Raw genomic sequence first — 21,269 nt, 5'->3', positions numbered from 1 at the left:
TGATTCAATATTCCAACACCAATCCCACCACCATTATTTCGAATTTTTCAAACCGCCACCCAAGCCTTCCCCAATAACAGGCCCTAAATAACTTATTTTGTATTGTTATGAGCCCGGCAAGCTACCAAGAGTATCCCACTGCATGGCAGAGCCTGGCAGGCTACCCATACTATATTGGTATGCCACAAACAGTAACAACGATGAGTCTCATTCCCCTGACCCTGAAGGAGCCTCCAGTACGGCGAGTTGGGATGGACAAGAGGAGGGCTGGGATGAATAGAGACGTTACTGGCGCCCGCTCAAGCAAATCAAGGAACAATGGGACAACAGTGCTACAGCGCAGTACTACAGCGCAGATAGAAAGAAAACTATTCCCAATACAGAAGAGTGCATTTCTCATATCCAGAAAAGATCATTCATTAGGCAAAAAAATACATCTCAATAAATTTTATGAATAGTCACATTCAGCATCTTTTTTAATGCAACAGTACCAAAGGAGAAATCAAGCACAAGACGAAAACTTGAAAAATCACCAAAATGTGCAGATTAAACAACACATCATGAATAATGCAGGTCAATGATTAGATAAAAAACGAAAAAAACTATTTCAAGACAAAATTTTTAAAAAGCAATGAAAATACAACATACGCCTCTACATGGGAATTAAAACAGTGCATGATTCACAAGAAACAATAAACAATTTACCTTCACAAATAAACAAATTAGGAAAAGTAGGGGCAGAGCAATAGTACAAGAGTAGAGCACTTGCCTTCCATAAGGCTGACTCAGGTTCAATCTCTGGGACCCATTTGATCCCCAAACACACCAGAAGTGTCGGGTATGCATCCTCCACAAAAAAATATTAGGAAAAGGAAAAAAGTTCAAGATGAATAGAATAAAGGGAATAATAATTCACAGCAATAAATGAAATAGATATTTTAAGATAAGAGATTGAAGAAACAAAAAATAGCTCAAATACAAATGACAAAATCTAACTTATTCACCAAGAAAACAGGGAGGATTAATTAAACTTAGATATGAAAGAAAAATTTAAACTGATTCCAGAAACTAAAGAATCATGTCACTACTATAAACTGAAGTATGAACATTTTGCATTGAAAAAATAAAAAAAATAGAGGAAAACAAAAATAATTACATCATGACAAAAAAATTCTTTTCCAAAGAGGATGACAACTTATGCAGGAGTGCTGGAAGAATCTACAGGCACTTGGGTCTGGGAACAGCAGAGAGAACCAGGATGGGCAGAAAGTATTCTATTAGGAACAGGGATCAGTGGACCATTCGGAATACATTTTATTTATTTATTTATTTATTTATTTATTTATTTTTATTTTTTTTATTAGTGAAACACCATGAGGTACAGTTATAGACTTATAAATTTTTGTGCTTGGGTTTCAGTTATACAATGATCAAGTACCCATCCCTCCACCAGTGCCCATCCTCCACCACCACGGGTCCCAGCATCCCTCCCACCCCCCATCTTCCCCATCCCACCCTGCCTCTGTGGCAGGGCATTCCCCCTTGTTCTCTCTCTCTTCTTTGGGCACTGTGTTTTGCAAGAGAGGCATTGTGTGGCAATCATGTTTGGTCTATAGACTACTTTTAGCATGCTTCTCCCACCCTGGGAGGGTCCTCACAACACCCTTTACTTGGTGCTCTCTTCTCTATCTGAGCTTCCTTTTCACCTAGCACGTGTGGCTGGCCTTCAAGTCATGGAGCAAAATTCCTGGTACTAATCTCAGCCATTCCTGGGTGTTAGTCTCCCATTTTGTTGCTTTATGTTCCCCAGATGAATGCAATCTTTCTGTGTCTATCCTGCTCTTTCTGACTCATTTCACTTAACATGATACTTTCCATGTAGTACCACTTGTATGTAAATTTCATAACTGCATCTTTTCCAACAGCTACATAGTACTCCATTGTGTAAATGTACCAAAGTTTCTTTAACCAGTCATCTGTTCTCAGGCACTCAGGTTTTTTCCAGATTCTGGCTATTGTCAAGAGTGTTGCAATGAACAAACAATTGCAGATGTCACTTCGACTATACCTTTTTGCCTCTCTGGGATATATTCCCAGGAGTGCTATAGATGGGTCAAATGGGAGATGAAATTCTAATTTTTTGAGAATCGTCCATACTGTTTTCCAAAAGGGTTGGACCAGCCGGCATTCCCACCAGCAGTGAAGGAGGGTCCCTTTCTCGCCACATCCGCGCCAGCACCGGTTGCTTTTGTTCTTGTGGATGTGGGCCAGTCTCTGTCGTGTGAAATGATATCTCATTGTTGTTTTGATCTGCATCTCTCTGATGATTAGTGATGTAGAGCATTTTCTCATGTGCCTTTTTGCCATTTGGATTTCTTCTTTGCGAAAGTTTCTGTTCATTTCCTTGCCCCATTTTTTGATGGGGTTGGGTGATTTCTTCTTGTGGAGTTTAACCAGTACCTTGTATATCCTTGATATCAACCCCTTGTCGGATGTGTATTTGGTGAATATCCTTTCCCATTCTGTAGGCTGTCTATGTATTTTGGTCACTGTTTCTTTTGAGGTGCAGAAGCTTCTTAGTTTAAGATAGTCCCATTTGTCTATCTCTGTTTTCACTTGCTCGGCCAGTGGCATGACATCTTTGAAGATACCATTAGCTTCGATATCATGGAGAGTTTTGCCGACTTTGTCTTCAATAAACATTATGGATTCCGGTCTGATGTTGAGGTCATAAATCCATTTCGATCTTACTTTTGTGCATGGCGTTAGGCAGAGATCTGAGCCCACTTTTTTGCATGTAGCCATCCAGTTTTGCCAGCACAATTTATTAAAGAGGCTTTCCCTGCTCCATTTCACTTTTCTTGCCCCCTTATCAAAGATTAGATGATTATATGTTTGGGAGGAAATGTCCGTATATTCAACTCTGTTCCATTGGTCTGCAGCTTTGCCTTTGTTCCAGTACCATGCTGTTTTAATTATTACCGCCTTGTAGTAGAGTTTGAAGTTAGGGAGGTTGATTCCTCCCATTTTCTTTTTCCCAAGAATTGCTTTAGCTATTCGTGGGGGCTTATTGTTCCATATAAATTTCAGGAGTGTTTGCTCCATTTCTTTGAAGAATGTCATGGTTATCCTTATAGGGATTGCATTGAATTTTTACAGTGCTTTGGGAAGTATTGCCATTTTGATGATGTTGATTCTCCCCATCCATGAACAGGGGATATTTTTCCATTTCCTCGTGTCCTCTTTTATTTCCTGAAGTAGCGTTTTGTAATTTTCTTTGTACAGGTCCTTTACTTCCTTAGTTAAGCTGATTCCCAGGTACTTGATTTTCTAGGGCACAATTGTGAATGGGATTGTTTTCTTCATGTCACTTTTTTCTCTTTCACTATTTGCGTATAGGAAAGCCATGGATTTTTGGCTATTGATTTTATAGCCTGCCCCTTTACTATACAAGCCTATTGTTTCTAGGAGTTTCTTGGTAGAGGTTTTAGGGTTCTCTAAATATAGTATCATATCATCTGCGAATAGTGAGAGCTTAATTTCTTCTTTCCCTATCTGGATGCCCTTAATATCTTTTTCTTGCCTAATCGCTATTGCAAGTACTTCCAGTACTACATTGAATGGTAGTGGAGAGAGTGGGCATCCTTGTCTCGTCCCTGACCTTAGGGGGAAGGGTCTCTGTTTTCCCCCATTGAGGATGATGTTTGCTGTAGGTTTGTGGTAGATGGCTTTAACTATATTGAGGGAAGTCCCCTCTATCCCCATTTTGGCAAGGGTTTTCATCATGAATGGGTGCTGGATCTTGTCAAATGCTTTCTCTGCATCTATTGATATGATCATATGATTTTTATCTTTTCTTTTGTTGATATGATGGATTATGTTGATTGATTTCCGAATGTTGAACCATCCTTGCATCCCTGGGATGAATCCCACTTGGTCATGATGTATGATCTTTTTGATGAGTTATTGAATTCTATTGGCTAGTATTTTGTTGAGAATCTTCGCATCTGTGTTCATCAGGGATATCGGCCTGTAGCTTTCTTTTCTTGTGATGTCTTTGTTTCCTTTTGGTATTAGAGAGATATGGGCTTCATAGAAGCTGTTTGGGAGAGTTTCTGTTTTTTCAATTTCCTGGAAAATCTTGAGAAGAACTGGCAATAGGTCCTCTTTAAATGTTTGGAAAAATTTGCTAGTAAATCCATCTGGGCCTGGGCTTTTGTTTTTGGGAAGACTTTTGGTTACAGTTTCAATTTCCTTGATGTGAATAGGTCTATTCAGGTACTCTATATCTTCTTGATTCAGCACTGGGAGATGACAGGAATCCAGGAATTTATCCATTTCTTCTAGGTTCTCGTGTTTCATAGCATACAGACTTTCAAAGTAGTCTCTGATTATCTCTTGAATTTCATTAGTTTCTGTTGTGATATCCCCATTCTTATTTCTGATTCGATTAATTAGGGCTCTCTCTCTGTTTCTTTGTGAGTGTTGCTAGTGGTTTATCTATCTTATTTATTTTCTCGAAGAACCAGCTCTTGGTTTCATTGATCTTTCAGAATGTTTCTTTGTTTTCCATGTCGTTGATTTCTGCTCTTAGTTTTATGATCTCTTTCCTTCTGCTTGATTTAGGCTCTTTCTGTTGATCCTTATCTAAGGTCTTGAGCTGTGAGGTCAAGTTGTTTATGTGCATCATTTCTACTGACCTAAGATATGCTTGCAGAGCTATAAATTTTCCCCTTAATACAGCTTTCGCTGCATCCCATAAGTTCTGGTAGTTTGTCTTCATTCTCATTTGTTTCCAGGTATCTTTTGATTTCGTCCTTGACTTTGTTCCTGACCCACTGTTGTTCAGCATCAAGTTGTTTAATTTCCAGGTGTTTGATTTGGTTCTCCGTGTCTGTGTGTGATTCACTTCTATCCTCAGTGCATCATGGTCTGAAAATATGGCTGATACTATTTCTATCTTCCTGATTCTGTTGAGGTACTTTTTGTGTCCTAGCACATGGTCTATTTTGGAAAATGTTCCATGCGCACTGGAGAAGAACGTGTATTCTTTCTTTTGGGGGTGTAAAGCCCTGTATAGGTCTATAAGTCCTTTCTCTTCTATTTCTTCTTTCAAAGCCAATAATTCCTTGCTGGGTTTTGTTCTTGTTGATCTATCCAGAGGTGATAAGACGATGTTGAAGTCTCCAAGTACTATTGTGTTGGTAGCGATGTCCTCCTTAAAATCTGTTAGCAGTTGTTTTAAATATTTAGCTGTTCCCTCATTAGGTGCGTATACATTTAAGAGTGTTATTTCTTCCTGTTGTACGTATCCCTTGATGAAGAGAAAATAGCCTTCACTGTCCCTTCTAATCTTTTTCAAGGTGAAATTAATGTTGTCGGATACTAGTATGGCCACCCCAGCTTTTTAGAAGGAGCTGTGTGCTTGCAGGATTGTTTTCCATCCTTTGACTTTGAGTCTGTGTTTGCTCTGGCTGTTGAGTTTCTTGTAGGCAGCAGAATGTTGGGTTCTGTCTCTGTATCCATTTTGCCACTCTGTGTCTCTTAAATGGTGTATTTAGACCGTTGTCATTGAGAGGGAGTATGGTTATGGGGTTTTGTGTCATCTTTCTGTGCGGGTGTGTTGTGGTTGTAGAGTTTGTCTTGTCTTATAGTAGCCCCTTTAGCCCTTGTTTTAGGTTTGGTTTTGAGTCATGAAGTTCCTGAGCTGCTGTTTAACTAGAAAATAGTGTACCGTTCCTTCGATTTTGAGGGAGAGTTTAGCCGGATAGAGTATTCTTGGTGAAGCATTCATTTCAGTGAGCTTTTTTGACTATATCTCGCCACTGCCTTTGGGCTTGGAGGGATTCCTCTGATAGGTCTGCTGTGAATCTAAGGGGTGCTCCTTTGTATGTGATTTCCTTCTTTGCCCTTGCTGCTTGCAGTATTATGTCTCTATCGGCAGCATCGATCATTCTAACTATAATATGTCTTGGAGTGTTTTTGTTTGGGTCTCTTTTAGCTGGCACCCTTCGGGCTCCTTGAACCTGAATGGGTGCATTGTGGAGCTCTGGGAATTTTTCAGCAATGATTTGTTTGACGGTGTTTTTTTTGTTGATATTGTTTCCCTGAGTTTCAGGTAGTCCCATGATTATAATGTTGTTCCTCTTGGAATCATCTGCTAGGACTTTGATTCTCTGTAGAGCTATTTTGAGGTCCCTTGCCACTGTTTGTTGTTGCATGTTGGCTTGGTGCAGCTGATCTTCCAGCTCACTGATTCTCTCTTCAGCTGCGGTCATTCTATTGTTAAGAGAAGAGACTGAGTTTCTGATTTCATCTACGGAATCTTTTAATCATGACATTTCTGCTCTCATTTCTTCGCGTATTTTGTCGATTTTTTCTGTGGTGTTACTGGCTGTCTGACTGTTTCATTGAGTTGATTGAACATCTTCATGACTTTCCATCTGAATTCTATGTCAGAGACGTCCCTTAGGTGAGCGGTATAGACAGAATCTTCTAGATTGTTTTCGTTGTCCTCTCCTTGTGGTGGGGATTTTGTTTCTTCATATTGCTGAGTAGGTTGGGGACTAGATTCCTTGGGGACTAGGTTCCTTAGTATGGATAAACAACCTGCGGCCGCACGAGCGGCCACCCACGGGAAATTAGACCACGCCCCAGAATACATTTATTTTAAACATACGCTGCATCAATAAACAAAGAGCCAATAATTATATGACTAATTTTATGGAAATAATTGTCTGTTTCTTGGTATTTCAGCCACACCTGCCGTGCTAGGTGGTTACTCCTGGGTCTATACTCAGAAATCATCCCTGGAAGCCTCTGGAGACCATGTGGAATGCCTGGGATCAAATCTGGATCAACCACATGAAAGACAAGCACCAAACCCACTGTACAACCACTCAGACACTAGAAATAATTCTCGTAGTAAATATCTTATAGAAAAATTATAATTTTAAATATTCAATATACTTCATTTAGAGCAGTCAACAATAAGTACACTTCAATCCTTAATTTAAAACACTCTTGAGGGCTAGATGGCTAGGAGAAGGTGGCAGTTGCCTTGCAAGTAGCCAAGCCAAGTTCTATCCCCAGTAATTTATATGGTCTCCCAAGCCCACCAGGAATGATCCCAGAGTGCAGAAACAAGAGTCAGCCCTCAGCATTTCTCTCTCACACACACACATACACACACACACACATTAAAAAAAACACTCTTCAAAGAAATTATGATGCTCCATGTAAAGATATTTGAAACTGAAAAAATAAGCAAATATAATTATCATCCACAAATTTTATAATTCCATAAATAAAAAAATTTCACCTAGTTATACTCGACTACAAACAGTTACAGCATTAAATGTAATAAAAAGAGACTTTTCTTTATGACCATCAAATTTTCAAACGTATGTTGGTCCCTCCACAATTCCTCAAATTATCTGGTTTACAGTTAAAAATCTGCATTAATGTATCTAGATATACACATGTTAAATTTCATCTCAAACAAAGGACATCTCCATTGTTGGATGACAATTGAAATTCAAACACTTCGTAGTTCTCATTTTCCAAGAACTTTCCTGAAAGCTCTAGCAACATCCTTGTCCCATAAGCTGTAGATGAGAGGATTGAGCATGGGCGTTATAACGTTGTAAAAGACAGAGACCAATTCCTCCTGCTCAGGGGTGTGGTAGGAGTTGGGAATAATGTTCTTGAAGATGGTAGGGCCATAGAATAGGGATACCACAATCACGTGAGAAAAGCAAGTAGACAAGGCTTTCCTCAGTCCCTGCCTTGACCCCATGCCCAGTACAGTGGACAGTATGCTGCCATAGGAGCCCAGAATAGCTGAAAAAGGAAGAAGGATAAAAACCACCCCACTCACAAAAACACCCTTTTCATACTGGGAGATGTCCACACAGACCACTTTCAGGAGGGCTGGGATCTCACAAAAGAAATGATGGATTTTCCTGGAGCCACAGTAAGGGCGAGTCAGAGTGTAGATCACGTGGATCATAGCATTGAGCAGTGCCACCAGCCAGGTCACAAGTACCCGCAACACACAGACCTTGGGGTGCATGAGAATGGAACAGCGCAGTGGGTGGCAGATGGCCACGTATAGGTCATATGCCATCACGGGCAACAAGAGAAGCTCTGAACCAAACAGGATCGTAAAAAGGAATATCTGATAGTTGCACCCAATGAAAGAGATGCAGCGTTTCCCAGAAAGACCAGGACCACTTTGGGAACAGATGTGGAGATATACAGAATATCCATGAGGGAGAGCTGGCTGAGCAGGAAGAACATGGGGTTGTGGAGAAGAGGGTCAGCCCAAATGAGGAAGTTGATTGTGGAGTTTCCAAGCAGGGCGACCAGAAAATCCACCACAGTGAGTGTCAAGAAGACCCAGGGAGCTGGGGTGCCGTGAAACAGATCCAGGAGGATGAAATCACTTCCCGAAGTCTGGCTGCTCTGCCTTCCATCCTCTTCAGCCTACTTGTGACTTGCAGACAGTTGCAAAAGAATTTGATCACTGACTGCATATAATTTTTGAACTAAGGTCAGACACCATTTTCTTTTCTTTTAAATTTTATTGAGTCACCGTGAGATAGTTACAAGCTTTCATGTTTGAGTTACAATCACACATCATCAAACACCCATCCCTCCACCAGTGCACATTTCCACTACCAATCTCCCCAGTATACCCCCCTTCCCCAGCCTTCTCCTGCCCCAGACACCATTTTCTAGTATCTTAAATCATCTTTTATTGCAGTAATAAATATGCCTTTCACCAAACTTCAGGATATGTGAGATCATTAAATATTCATAGCATATTAAGAAAAGGGAGTAACTATCACTTAAAAGTAATACACAGCATCAACCAGTTGCACAGATGCCTCCAAACCCCAAAGTCACCTTCCAGTTAATAATTTAACTTCAGCTGTATCTATCACTGTCCATCCATTTGTTCATCGATTTGCTCGAGCAGGCCCAGTAACATCTCTATCATGAGACTTGTTGTTGCTGTGTTTGGCATATCGAATATGTCACGGGTAGCTTGTCAGGCTTTGCCATGCGGGCAAGATAGTCTTAGTAGCTTTCCAGGCTCTCTGAGAGGGGTGGAGGAATCGAACTCGGGTCAGCCATGTGGGCCGCATGTAAGGCATACAGCCTACCCGCTGTGCAAGGATGGTTTAACATTCGGAAATCAATCAACATAATCCATCATATCAACAAAAGTAAAGATAAAAACCATATGATCATTTCAATAGATGCAGAGATAGCATTTGACAAGATCCAGCAGCCGTTTATGATGAAAACTCTCATCAAAATGGGTTTTGAAGGAACTTTCCTCAAGATAGTCAAAGCCATCTATGAGAATCCTAAAGCCGCTATCAAGAAACTCCTAGAAACAATAGACTTGTACAGTAAAGTCGCAGGCTATAAAATTAATACACAAAAATCCATGGCCCTCCTATATGCAAATAATGAGATGGGGAAAGTAATATGAATAAAGCAATCCCATTCACAATCGTGCCCAGAAAATCAAGTACCTCGGAATCAGCCTAACTAAAGACCTTTCCAATGAAAACTACAAAATACTACTCCATGAAAGAGAACAAAAGGGAATTCCCTGCCACAGAGGCAGGGTGGATGGGGGGATGGGAGGTGGGAGGGATACTGGGACCCATGGTGGTGGAAAATGGGCACTGGTGGAGGGATGGGTATTTGATCATTGTATAATTGAAACCCAAGCACAAAAATTTGTAAGTCTACAACTGTACCTCATGGTGTTTCACTAATTAAAAAAAACCCTATTCCATGAAATAAAAGAGGACACATGGAAATGGAAACATATCCGCTGTTCATGGATAGGAAGAATTAACATTGTCAAAATGGCAATACTCCCCAAAGCATTATACAGATTCAATGCAATCCCTATAAGGACACCCATGAAATTCTTTAAAGAAATAGATCAAGCACTCTGAAATTCATATGGAACAACAATCTTCAAAGATGACATGCCACTGACCAGCCAAGTGGAAATAGAGATAAACAAATGGTATTATCTTAAACTAAGAAGCTTCTGCACCACCAAAGATACAGTGAACAAAAACACAAAGACAATCTACAGAATGGGAAAGGATATTCACCCAATACCCATCCGATAAGGGGTTGATATCAAGAATATGCAAAGCACTGGCTGAACTACACAAGAAGAAAACATCCAACCCCATCAAAAAATGGGGTAATGAAATGAACACAAACTTTCTCAAAGAAGAGATCTGAATGGCAAAAAGGCACAAGAGAAAATGCTCTACATCATTAATCATCAGGGAGATGCAGATCAAAACCACAATGAGATATCATCTCACACCACAGAAACTGGCCCACATCCAAAAGAACAAAAGCAACTGGTGTTGGCGCAGATGTGGCGAGAAAGGGACCCTCGTTCACTGCTGGTGGGAATGCCAACTGGTTCAGCCCTTTTGAAAAACAGAATGAACGATTCTCAAAAAATTAGAAACTGAGCTCCCATTTGACCCAGCAATACCACTCTTGGGAATATCATGATCACAACCATCCTGTTGTTTATCGATTGCCTCGAGCAGGCCCCAGTAACGTCTTCTTTGTCCTAGCCCTGAGATTTTTAAAAAGTGTCATATTCAAGGTTCTTTCAGGGTTAGGAGAATGAGACCCATCATTGTTACTGGTATTTGGCATATTGGGTACGCCACAGGGAGTTTGCCAGACTCTGCCGTGTGGGCAGGTTACATTCGGTAGCCTGCCAGTTTGTCCAAAGTAAGAATGAGATAGTAAGATGTCGCATGGCCGAATATATCCCAGAGAGGCAAAAAAGTACAGTCGAAACGACATCTGCACTTTTATGTTCATTGCTACACTGTTCACAATAGCCAAAATCTGGAAAAATCCCAAGTGTCTGAGAAAAGATGACTGGTTAAAGAAACTTTGGTACATCAACACAATGGAATATTATGCAGCTGCTAGAAAAGATGAATTCATAAAATTTACATACAAGTGGTTCTACATGGAAAGTATAATGGGAGAATATCAATAACAGAGCTCCCTCAATTGGTCTGAGAACATCTTTCACAAATGCATACTTGGCAAAACCCTAAGTGAAATGATGCCTTTAATGTCTTTTTCTTGCCTAATCACTATTGCAAGTATTTCCAGTACTATATTGAACAGAAGTGGTGAAATTGGGCATCCGAGATTTGTTCCTGAGTTTCTGGGATCATGGTAGTTAAGCAGCTTGATCAGGAGTCACAGAGGCTATTTGTGGGCGGTGACTCGGGGTCTCATTGGGGTGGGGAGGAAAGGGCCAGCTCCACCTCCATCCATAAGGCCCTGCATGTCTCGTCACTGTGGACCCAAACCTGACTGTCCAATGGCCTCTGGAGGATGGTGGCACTGAGCCGCCAGAAGGAACAGGCCAATGCACGAAACCTATTCCCATCTGGGGTGGTCAGCACCAGTAACCTCTTGCAGGGACTGGACACATCTCTGCCAAAAGCCCCTGGGTTCCAAGATTTGTTTCTTAGGCTAAGCAGCTTGATCAGGAGCCAGAGAGGCCATTCGTGGGCGGCAACTCTGGGTCTCATTGTGGTGGGGAGGAAAGGGCCGGTTCCAAGTCCCTGCGTGTCTTGTCACTGCAGGCCCAAACCTGAATGTCCAATGGCCTCTGGAGGAGGATAGCAGCCACTGAGCTGGAGGTGGTTTGTGGGTGTGCCTCCCACATACCTAACTTTTGGCTGTTTACTTTCTTGGTAAACTGGCCCCAAGTTGTTGGGGTCTGGCCAAAGGCACAGCAGCAATTTTGGGGTATCTAGAAGTCTGAAGTCTGAAGTCTGCTGATGCACTCACCTCACAGGTACAGATTGACCTGCTGGCAGCACCATACCCCCAGTTATTTTAAAATGCGATATGAGATGGGTTACTGCCTTTATTTGGGGGGGGGAGTGAGGTTACTACCTTTTTCACTTAATCACTTAATCACTTAACTTCCCGTTAGTCGGCGATTTGCTCGAGCGGGCGCCAGTAACGTCTCCATTTGTCCCTGTCGCGTGCTAGTGTAGCCCAATGGCATCTGTTTGCTCCGGGAACATGAAGGGCCTCAAACCGATCGTTCATGATCTTGACGAAGAAGTCTGACCATCTGGAAGGTAGGCGGCCACACAGTCTTTTGACAACCCGTGGAATCCAGTCGGTAACAGCTCTAGTCCAGTGGTCATCTTTAAATCTCATTATGTGACCAGCCCATCTGATTTTCGACACCTTGGCATATGAGACAGCGTCCCTGATTCTTGATCGTCGACGGATGTCAGAACTCCGGATTCTCTCTCTCATTTGAGTGAAACGTGATATTCCAAGCATAGCTCTTTCTATTCTTCTTTGGGAGACCTGAATAGCGTTCTCATCTTGTTTGCGTAGGGCCCAGGTCTCTGAGGCATATGTTAATGCAGGAAGAACAGTGGAATCAAAGAGATGTGCCCGGAGCCGGAGGTTCTTCGTCCTCTTAGCTATTTCTTCGACGTTCTTGAAGGCGTTCCAAGCCGCTCTCTTCCTCCTGCGCAGCTCGGGTGCCAGGTCATTTGTCATGTTGACCTCTCGACCTAGGTACACATAGCTGTTGCATTCGGAGATGGTCGTTCCACTGAGAGCGAATGGGGCGTCAGGAACAAGGCTGTTTCTCATAAACATTGTCTTCGTAAGATTCAGCTGTAGTCCTACCTTTCCACACTCACGGTCAAAGTCGGCCAGCATTTGTGCCGCTTGGCTGATGTTTGGTGTTAGTAAAACAATGTCATCAGCAAAGTGGAGGTGGTGTAGTTGCCGACCATCTATCTTCACTCCCATTCCTTCCCATTCCAGTCGTCGCATGATGTTCTCGAGGGTGGCACTGAAGAGTTTTGGTGAAATGGTATCACCCTGCCGCACCCCTCTCTTGACATCAACGATCACTTCTTTGGAGAATGGTGAGATCCTGGTAGTGAATCCACAATACAGCTCACGGAGGATCCTGATGTATTGGGCTTGAATGCCCTGATTGGCTATGGCTTCAATGACCGCTTCCGTCTCAACAGAATCAAAGGCCTTCTTTAAATCAATGAACGTTAAACAGAGCAGCATCTTGAACTCCCGAGAAACCTCAATGAGCTTGGTTATTGTGTGGATATGGTCGATGGTGCTGAATCCTTTGCGGAACCCGGCTTGCTCGCATGGTTGTCCTTCATCTAGTGTTCTGCCAATCCTATTTAGGATGACTCGAGTGAACAACTTGTAGATGACAGACAATAGGCAGATCGGGCGATAGTTGCCAATGTCATGGATGTCTCCCTTCTTGAACAGTAGTACGGTCCTGCTGGTTTTCCATTGGGACGGAACCTTGCATTCGGACAGGTAGCGAGTGAAGAGCCGAGCCAGTGTATTGATGAGTACTGATGGTAGGTTCTTCAGGTGTTCAGGTCTGACCTTGTCTGGGCCGGGTGCTGTTTGTTTCTTTACCGACGAAATGGCGTGTCGGATTTCGGAAGGGAGAACGTTGGGTATGACATATCCATCCTGTGGAATTTGGTATGTCGGCAAGTGGACATGGCTATCGAAGAGATTTGAGTAGAAGTCATGGATAATCTTCTCCATTGCCATTCTGGAGGATGTGATGGATCCATCAGGACGTCAGAGGGCAGTCATCTTGGTCTTGTAGTTGGCGAAGGACAGGCGGGCGTTACGAATACTTTTCCTGGCTTCTGCCGCATCTACCAGTACTTCTGCTCTTCTCTCTTTCAACACTACTTCCACTACCCAGCCGTCGCCACACTCCAGGACACTTTCCGGACCCGCGCGGCTGCAAGCGGCCGTGCGACACATCATAAGACACTAAATACCCATCTTCCGGAATTGTCGTACCATATTTGATAGGGTTCAAATATGGTAACACCTACAAGGGTGATTAGAGGTCGCCCCAAAAGCCTCTATCCCTCTTGGAAAGACTGGCAAGCTACCGAGAGTATTCCGCCCGCACGGAAGAGCCTGGCAAGCTATCCGCTGTGTATTCGATATGCCAAAACCAGTAACTACAACTGGTCTCATTCACCTGACCCTGAAGGCTTCACCGACATGGCAGCACTGAGAAGGATGAGAAAGGAGAGGCTGACAAAATCTCAAGGCAGAACTAGGCTGCCACAACGAAGGAAGACAAAAAAATGATCGTCTGTACTTTCAATGCACGTACGCTAGCATCAGATGCATCCATCGAGGACCTGATGGTACAAGCGTGAATGATCAAGTACGACATCATTGGTCTGACCGAGACAAGAAGGCACGAATCTCACCATGCTGTTTTCGACACCGGAGAAGAATTGTTCCTCGGAACATGAGATAAAAGAGGTGTTGGAGGTGTCGGTGTCCTTGTCAACACAAACTTGGCCAAAAGCATTGATTCATTCGAATGCCTAACAACCCGAATCGGACGTTTACATCTGAATAGATGTGACTCACTGCCTGCAGTTTCTATCTTCGTTGTCTACGCACCAACATCTCATTATGATGAAAGAGAAATCGAGAAGTTCTTCATGGAGCTAGAGAAGTTCTATAAAGAAGACCACACCTTCTACAAGATCATTGTGGGTGATTTTAATGCCAAGATAGGACCAAGAAGATCAGCTGAAGAACTTCACATCGGGACCCATGGCCTAGAATGGAACGAACAGGGTGAGAGACTGTCTGAGTTCATCATGTCGACCAGGACCATCCATGGTAACTCACAGTTCCAGAAGGCAGAATCTAAACGATGGACATAGGAGTCTCCCGGTGGACGATTCCACAACGAAATAGACCACATCATATTCAATCGACGGTTTTGCCTGACTGATGTCGCTGTTGTCCCAAAATTTCGAACGGGATCGGACCACCATCTCCTTCATGCAAAATTCTACTTCACAGAGCGGGGAGAAAGGGCTGCAAAGTTCAAAAAGAGAACTCCCAGAATGACCACCAACTGGGAACTCTTTGGTACTATTGCGGCAACATGGGAAGATGCAATTGTTGACAACATTGACGAGGAATATGATCGACTGGTTCAGCACCTCCATGAATGTGCGAGGAACGCCAAGAGAGAGATAGCCACAAAAAATCGCCTATCTTCGAAAACTCTTGAGCTAATTCGCCAGCGTGGTTTGGCGCATGCCTCAGGCAACCACAAGCTAACTTCCGAGCTCGCAAAGCAGTGCAGAGATGCGATCAAGGAAGACTACCTTTTTAAGCTAAAATAAACTCCGTGTTTTAAATCTCTTCCATTAAATGCAAATTTCCTTCTCTCTTATGAAGGCCTGTAAACACCTCCAAACCTCTCTTCCTAGCAGGACTCTGGGTGAAAGTCCACCACCTCACGGCAGACGGATATTTTGACTCTCATCTCAGTAAAGACGATTACCCAAATTGTTCTCAACTGCCTTGCTTCATGCCTCCCCTGGTAGACAGGAAGAGGGGCCTGCACAGCTTTTACTTTCACCACTGCTGCTGGTAGCCGGAGTGGATGAATCTTATCAGAGACATGCAATTTATCAAGCTCCTTTATTCCAGAGTCTGAACTTTCCTCCATGTCTTGCTTCACTGGCATCAGTGTGATCAGTCTCACTGAGGAGCTGGTGCGCACATCATTTACTATCTGGCTTCGGAAAGTCATTCATTTGAGAGCTATGCTGTGGTCTGAGTGCCTATGATGAGTCTGCTGTTGTGACCTCACGACAACTATGAGCTCATCATCAAAAGAGACCTGCTGTCACTCTCACCCCCATCTGTGCCTCTCATGAAGAGTTTGGAAAGAAGGGGCTGCGAAACTGAGGGAATGCAGAAATGGAGCCGGGAGAAGAGAAAGAACAGGGGTTTAGGTGCCTGCTTGCACATGGCTGAGCCCAGTCAACCCCAACACCACAAAGGATCCCCTGAGCACTGTCAGGAGAGTGATCCCTGAGCACAAGAGCATGGATTTAGTCCTGATCACTGCTGGTGTGACAACGTAAAATGAAATAGAAGATGGTGGGAAAGAAAAGGCAGAGAGAAATAACTGAGGAAATTAATAACAATGGAGGATAAAGGAGATCTCCTAAAACATTCACTTTCACGTACAAAAGTATATTGCCTTTAGATCTACCCATATTCTGCCATTAATTATATCTGAATGTGTGTGTTTGTGAGAGAAAGAGACAGACAAAATTATTGAGTTTCTAGAAATGAAAAAATTCCTACTGCTACTGGGATCTCACTGGTTTTTATAGTTGCTTAGCCAGGGAGTTATTTACTTGGCTTTCATGTCGTAAAAAAAGTGAATTCATTGGGAGGCTGGAGTGAGAATACAGCGAGTAGGACATTTGTCTTGCAGGCAACTGAGCAGGTTTCGAACCCAGGTTCCCATACAATTCCCCAAGCACTGTCAGGAGTAACTTCTGAGTGCAGAGCCAACAGCAACCCTTGATATTTCTGGGTGAGAACCAAAATACAGCGCCAAAAAAGAGTAATTTCATTGGAAAATAGGACCTAGAAAATTAGTATTGGTCAGATTAAAGGTCTAGAAATGGGTAATCAAAATTTAAATCTATTTATCTTCAAGAACATATATTTCAAGGCTGTTGTGTTGCATGTATGTCTATATCGAAGTGGCTATATTACCACTACGAATTCCAAGTAACAAAAAAGGATTTGTTTAGCTAAATTGCTGAGAGGTAGAAGGAAAGGGAAAAAATGGCATTTTTTAAATGGTTGAATCATGAGCCAGTCATGGCTTTGTCTCCTGAGTTACACGACAGGGGTAGGTCTCTTCAAAGAAAAGTTTTCAAGACATCTTAAGTGGCTGTGAAAATAAAAATTACAATACTTTTTTGTGCACTAGAAGCATGATGTAATTTTTTGTATGCATGAATATTAAAATAACATTTCTAATAAAATCAGAACCTCATTACTGATGAATCACTCTAAGGAGGATTTGGATATTAAATTTAAATTTTTAATCTTTAATTCAGAATCATATATAAGTGTATGTAGCACCAAAGCTTCAATAAATGCTGCCAAAAGTGATAAAATCAAATAGAACATTATATGAGGCTGTAAAAAGTTAGCTTCAAAATCACTTTTGTAGATCCATGTGATCTATTGTCATCTACACCAACATACTCTACCCCTCTTCTGGATTCAGAAGACAAACAGGCCCATATTTTTTTCTCAGTAAGATTGTAATTTTGGACAGAAGCTCTATATGAAGATATATAACCAGTACAGAAAAGGTTCTTACACTTTCGGTGCATCATACCGAACAGAAAACCACCCAACCAGGACCCAACTGTCATCTGCACACACAGGATTATGCCATCAAGCAAATGTTTCTAATAACATGAATTCAATCATTTTTAACAATACAAATACATGTTGTAAACAATATAAAAAGTATACAAATCAAATATTGATATTACTACATTTGCTGGAATAATAACAAAAAATCATTCCCTTCACAACAATTATTTTAATTCATGAGATTATATTGGATTTCTTATCCAGAGAAAAAATGATTTGGAGAGTTCTCATATGCCATAGAGAATTGTAAGTGGATAAAGCAGAATATCAATGAATGACATGAAGAAAAAGCAGAGATTTGTGGAAACAAGCCATAATATGTTAAAAATGTGTTTATCCACTTTGACAGGTTCTTTCCAATGATGGGAATCAAGTCCTTAAGGAGATCTAGGGTATAAAAATGAAACAAAGTTACAGGATATGAAAAATGATCTTGAGTTCAGATAAAAGCTGGTTGGCAGCAAGGAGGCTCTTCCATTTAGATGAACATTTTCCTAGCAACATCCCCACTGCCATCTTCATGGTACTATTCCGAAGACTGTAGATGACAGGATTCAAGGTTGGCCCCACCATTGTATAAAACACAGAAATGACGAGGTTAGTTATGGAAGGGGACTCTGAAGTTGGCTTTAGGTAAGCAAACATGGCAGAAGAAAGAAACAGGACAAACACTAACAGATGTGGGATGCAAGTGGAGAAGGCTTTGGAGCGGCCTTCCGAGGATGGAATGTTCCTGACTGTGGAGAAGATATAGACATAGGTAATGACAACGAACATGAAGCAAAAGGTACCCACCACTACACCAACGAGAATGGTTACAGTTTCTCTTAAAAAACTTTTTGAGCAAGATATAGCTAATAGCTGGGGGATGTCACAGAAGAACTGATGGATCACATTGGAACCACAGAAGGAGAAGGAGAAGGTGCTAGCTGTGTGCATCACACCGAACAGAAAACCACCCAACCAGGACCCAGCTGTCATCTGCACACACAGGCACCTGTTCATGATGAGGTCATAGTGCAGGGGACGGCATATGGCTGTATAGCGATCAAAGCTCATCACTGTCAGGAGATGTAGCTCGGTGGCTACAGTCAAAATGAAGAAAAAGACCTGTGTGGCACAGCCACGGAAGGAGATGGAGTGGTCCTGAGTCACAGAGTTGGCTATGGATTTGGGCACGGTGACTGAAATCATGCAGAGATCCAAGAAGGACAAATTCTTCAGGAAGAAATACATGGGGGTGTGGAGATGCTGGGCCCAAGTTATGATTATGATAATGAGGACATTCCCCATCAGAGAACACGAGTAAATCAGGGAAAAGAGCAAGGAGTGCAAGATGGACAGACTTTCATCGGCAGGAAATCCCATGAGGATGAATTCTCTTACCAAAGTTAGGTTTGACATGACTGGAGGAATCGATTATATAACAGAGGGGTAAAGAGTGAAGTCATTCAGATGTTGAGAGAAGCGTGTCAGTTTAAATCATGTCCCGCTGTCCACTCCGTGCTGAACACTCCTAATGTTGATGGTGCTGCAGAATAGAATAACCTGACTCTGGTGCACATGAGAGTGTGTGTGTTTTCCCAATGCTGTGTGAAATGCTGAAGGACAGAAACGCCAACTGACCTGAATAACCTGAACAACCTGAACACTGTCCTTCACAACCTCTCTCAAAACACAGGGGACCAGCCAATGCTGTCAAAGGCCGTCCCTGTCTTATGCTTCAACATTATTTCTCACAACCAAGTCCAGCCCCGGACAATGTCTATGAAGATGATAGTGACAGATCATGGGAGAATATCAATATCAGAGCTCCCTCATCAGTCTGAGAATAACTCTCACCAACGCATACACGGCAAACCCTCGTCTAGAGAACACATCACATTCGACTACTCATAAAGAATCATCAAACTAAGCCTTACGCCTCATTTACAGGCTCACACCTTTGTCCTAAACTTGCATTCTTAGCAGATGAAATCTCCACCTCTCCAGAGCCATCATGGTTAGCCTCCTGCTTTTATGACCCCCAGGTCTGTAATATCCTCCACCACCTGACTCTGACCACCCCCAGTGAGGGACATCTGTGCTGCCACAGTTTCTCTCTTCTCCTCAGACCCACTGCAACTCTTAGGATGTGTGAATGTGCAGTCTCAAATATGTCTGCGTCCCTGTCCCCCATTCCTCCATGAGATTAGTTCTAGGTTAGGGATGGGGGAGTCACCAGGCTGAGACAGTCTCTGCCCTCATATGAGGTGGTACACTGGTATCACTATTTGGACCTATTTCATCTATCAATCTCCATGTACAGGTGGGAATGATCCAGTATTCCCTCTCCTGTCTCCTTATTCTCTCTCTTCTGAAGATTATTCTCTACCAACCCATGATGTGTGAGTCACAGCTCCAGAATAAATGATGGTTTAGAGGCTGTGGAAAAGAAGTCATACAACTTTATCAGAGGAAATAACAGAAAATGATCACTGAAGCATTACAATTGACAGTACTTGATTTTTGAGGGATTTCATGCATTTTAGATGGATAATACTATAGTTCACACATTTCTTCTTTTATCCTAACAAAACACAATGTCTGCTTCAGTAATATTGACACTGGAAATGGAGTGAATAATTGATTGAAAGGTTGTTTCCACAAACTGAAACGATTTCATTAAATTAATTCTAATTTCATTAATTTACTTCTAAAATAATTTCGTTAAATAATAGGGCGTTTGCCTTGCAGGTGGCCCAACTTGGCCAACCCAGGTTCGATTCCTCCGCCCCTCTTGGAGAGCCCAGCAAGCTACCGAGAGTATCTCGCCCACATGGGAATGCCTGGCAAGCTACCTGGGACGTTTTCGATATGCCAAATGCAATAATAACAAATCTCACAATGGAGACGTTACTGGGCCCGCTCGTGCAAACTGTTGAACAACAGGAGGACAGTGCTACAGTGCTACTGCCCATTAATTCGAATGTGAGACAATAATGATCAGGGAAATCACCCAAAGAGTTCTTGAATTTCTTTCTTATTCTTATGTATCATTAACATGCCGGGAAGACACTCTAGCTAATTTTTTAGAATGTCAGAAATTTTTTAAAATCTGCGTAGCCTTCTATAAATATTATCCACATCTCAGTCATTAGTTTTATTTCATTTAACATTGAACCTACTTTCAGTTAAGTAAGTGCCTAAACATAAGAGACATCTTCAAATCTTGAAAACTGTCAGACTTACTTAAAAAACATGTGTAAATGATAGAAATTACCCTCAGTGAACAATTAAAGAAAATGTCTTATTGTTGATATCCATTCTACAAGGCTGAATATTTAAAACATTTTTGCTCAATCACTGCGACAGACTCTTGCAAAGCTGTTCATGATTAGGTTTCAGTCATACAGTTTCTATCACCTGTCACTCCACCCGTATACGTTTCCCAGCATCAGTGTCCCCAGTTTCCTTCCCATCGCTCTCCCTACACACACACACACACACACACACACACACACACACACACACACACAGCCTGCCTCTAGGGTAGGCACTTCTCTCTCCCTCTCTGTCTCTCACCCTCTGCCTCTCTCCTTTCCCCCTTTCAATACAGGTACTGAAAGGTTATCAGGTATATCCCTTTACCTACTTTTAACTCTCAATTCTTGTCCAGTGTGAGCATTTCCAGCTATTGTCGTACTGTCCCTTCTCTATCTTACCTAACATCCACTTCCCACACACATGTGATTGATACAACCATTGACCAGTCCTACTAGCGCCTGTTTTTCCCTGTTGTGGACATTACTCTTATATTACAATTGTTTATATACCACAAATAAATGATGTCTTTCTATATCTGTCCCTCTCCTTCTGACTCATTTCACTCAGCATGATAGTCTCCCTGACCATTTATAGGCAAA

At 42.2% G+C, this 21,269-nt stretch overlaps 2 protein-coding genes across 2 annotated transcripts; both read right to left on the bottom strand.

Moving 5' to 3' along the window:
• Positions 1-7,555: 7,555 nt before the first annotated feature.
• Positions 7,556-15,703, bottom strand: LOC130021573 (olfactory receptor 2M3-like). Its single transcript, XM_056112329.1, is given in 3 exon segments — positions 7,556-8,220; positions 8,223-8,487; positions 15,524-15,703. Coding segments are annotated over 3 exon segments (1,110 nt in total).
• Positions 15,704-17,775: 2,072 nt separating this feature from the next.
• LOC130021572 (olfactory receptor 14A16-like) lies at positions 17,776-18,774 on the bottom strand. Its single transcript, XM_056112328.1, has one exon. The coding sequence runs from the start codon at positions 18,766-18,768 to the stop codon at positions 17,776-17,778; it is 993 nt and encodes a 330-aa protein (XP_055968303.1). The 5' UTR covers positions 18,769-18,774.
• Positions 18,775-21,269: the final 2,495 nt, after the last annotated feature.

The sequence above is a fragment of the Sorex fumeus genome, unplaced genomic scaffold (assembly GCF_029834395.1).
Source record: "Sorex fumeus unplaced genomic scaffold, SorFum_2.1 ptg000017l, whole genome shotgun sequence".
Lineage (NCBI taxonomy): Eukaryota > Metazoa > Chordata > Mammalia > Eulipotyphla > Soricidae > Sorex > Sorex fumeus.
The sequence above is the reverse complement of the archived record's forward strand: the minus strand, read 5'-3'. Positions and strand labels throughout refer to the sequence as shown.

What these genes read in the sequence shown, in the direction of transcription:
- LOC130021572 (XM_056112328.1), bottom strand. Translation starts at nt 18,768, where the DNA reads ATGTCAAACCTAACTTTGGTAAGAGAATTCATCCTCATGGGATTTCCT.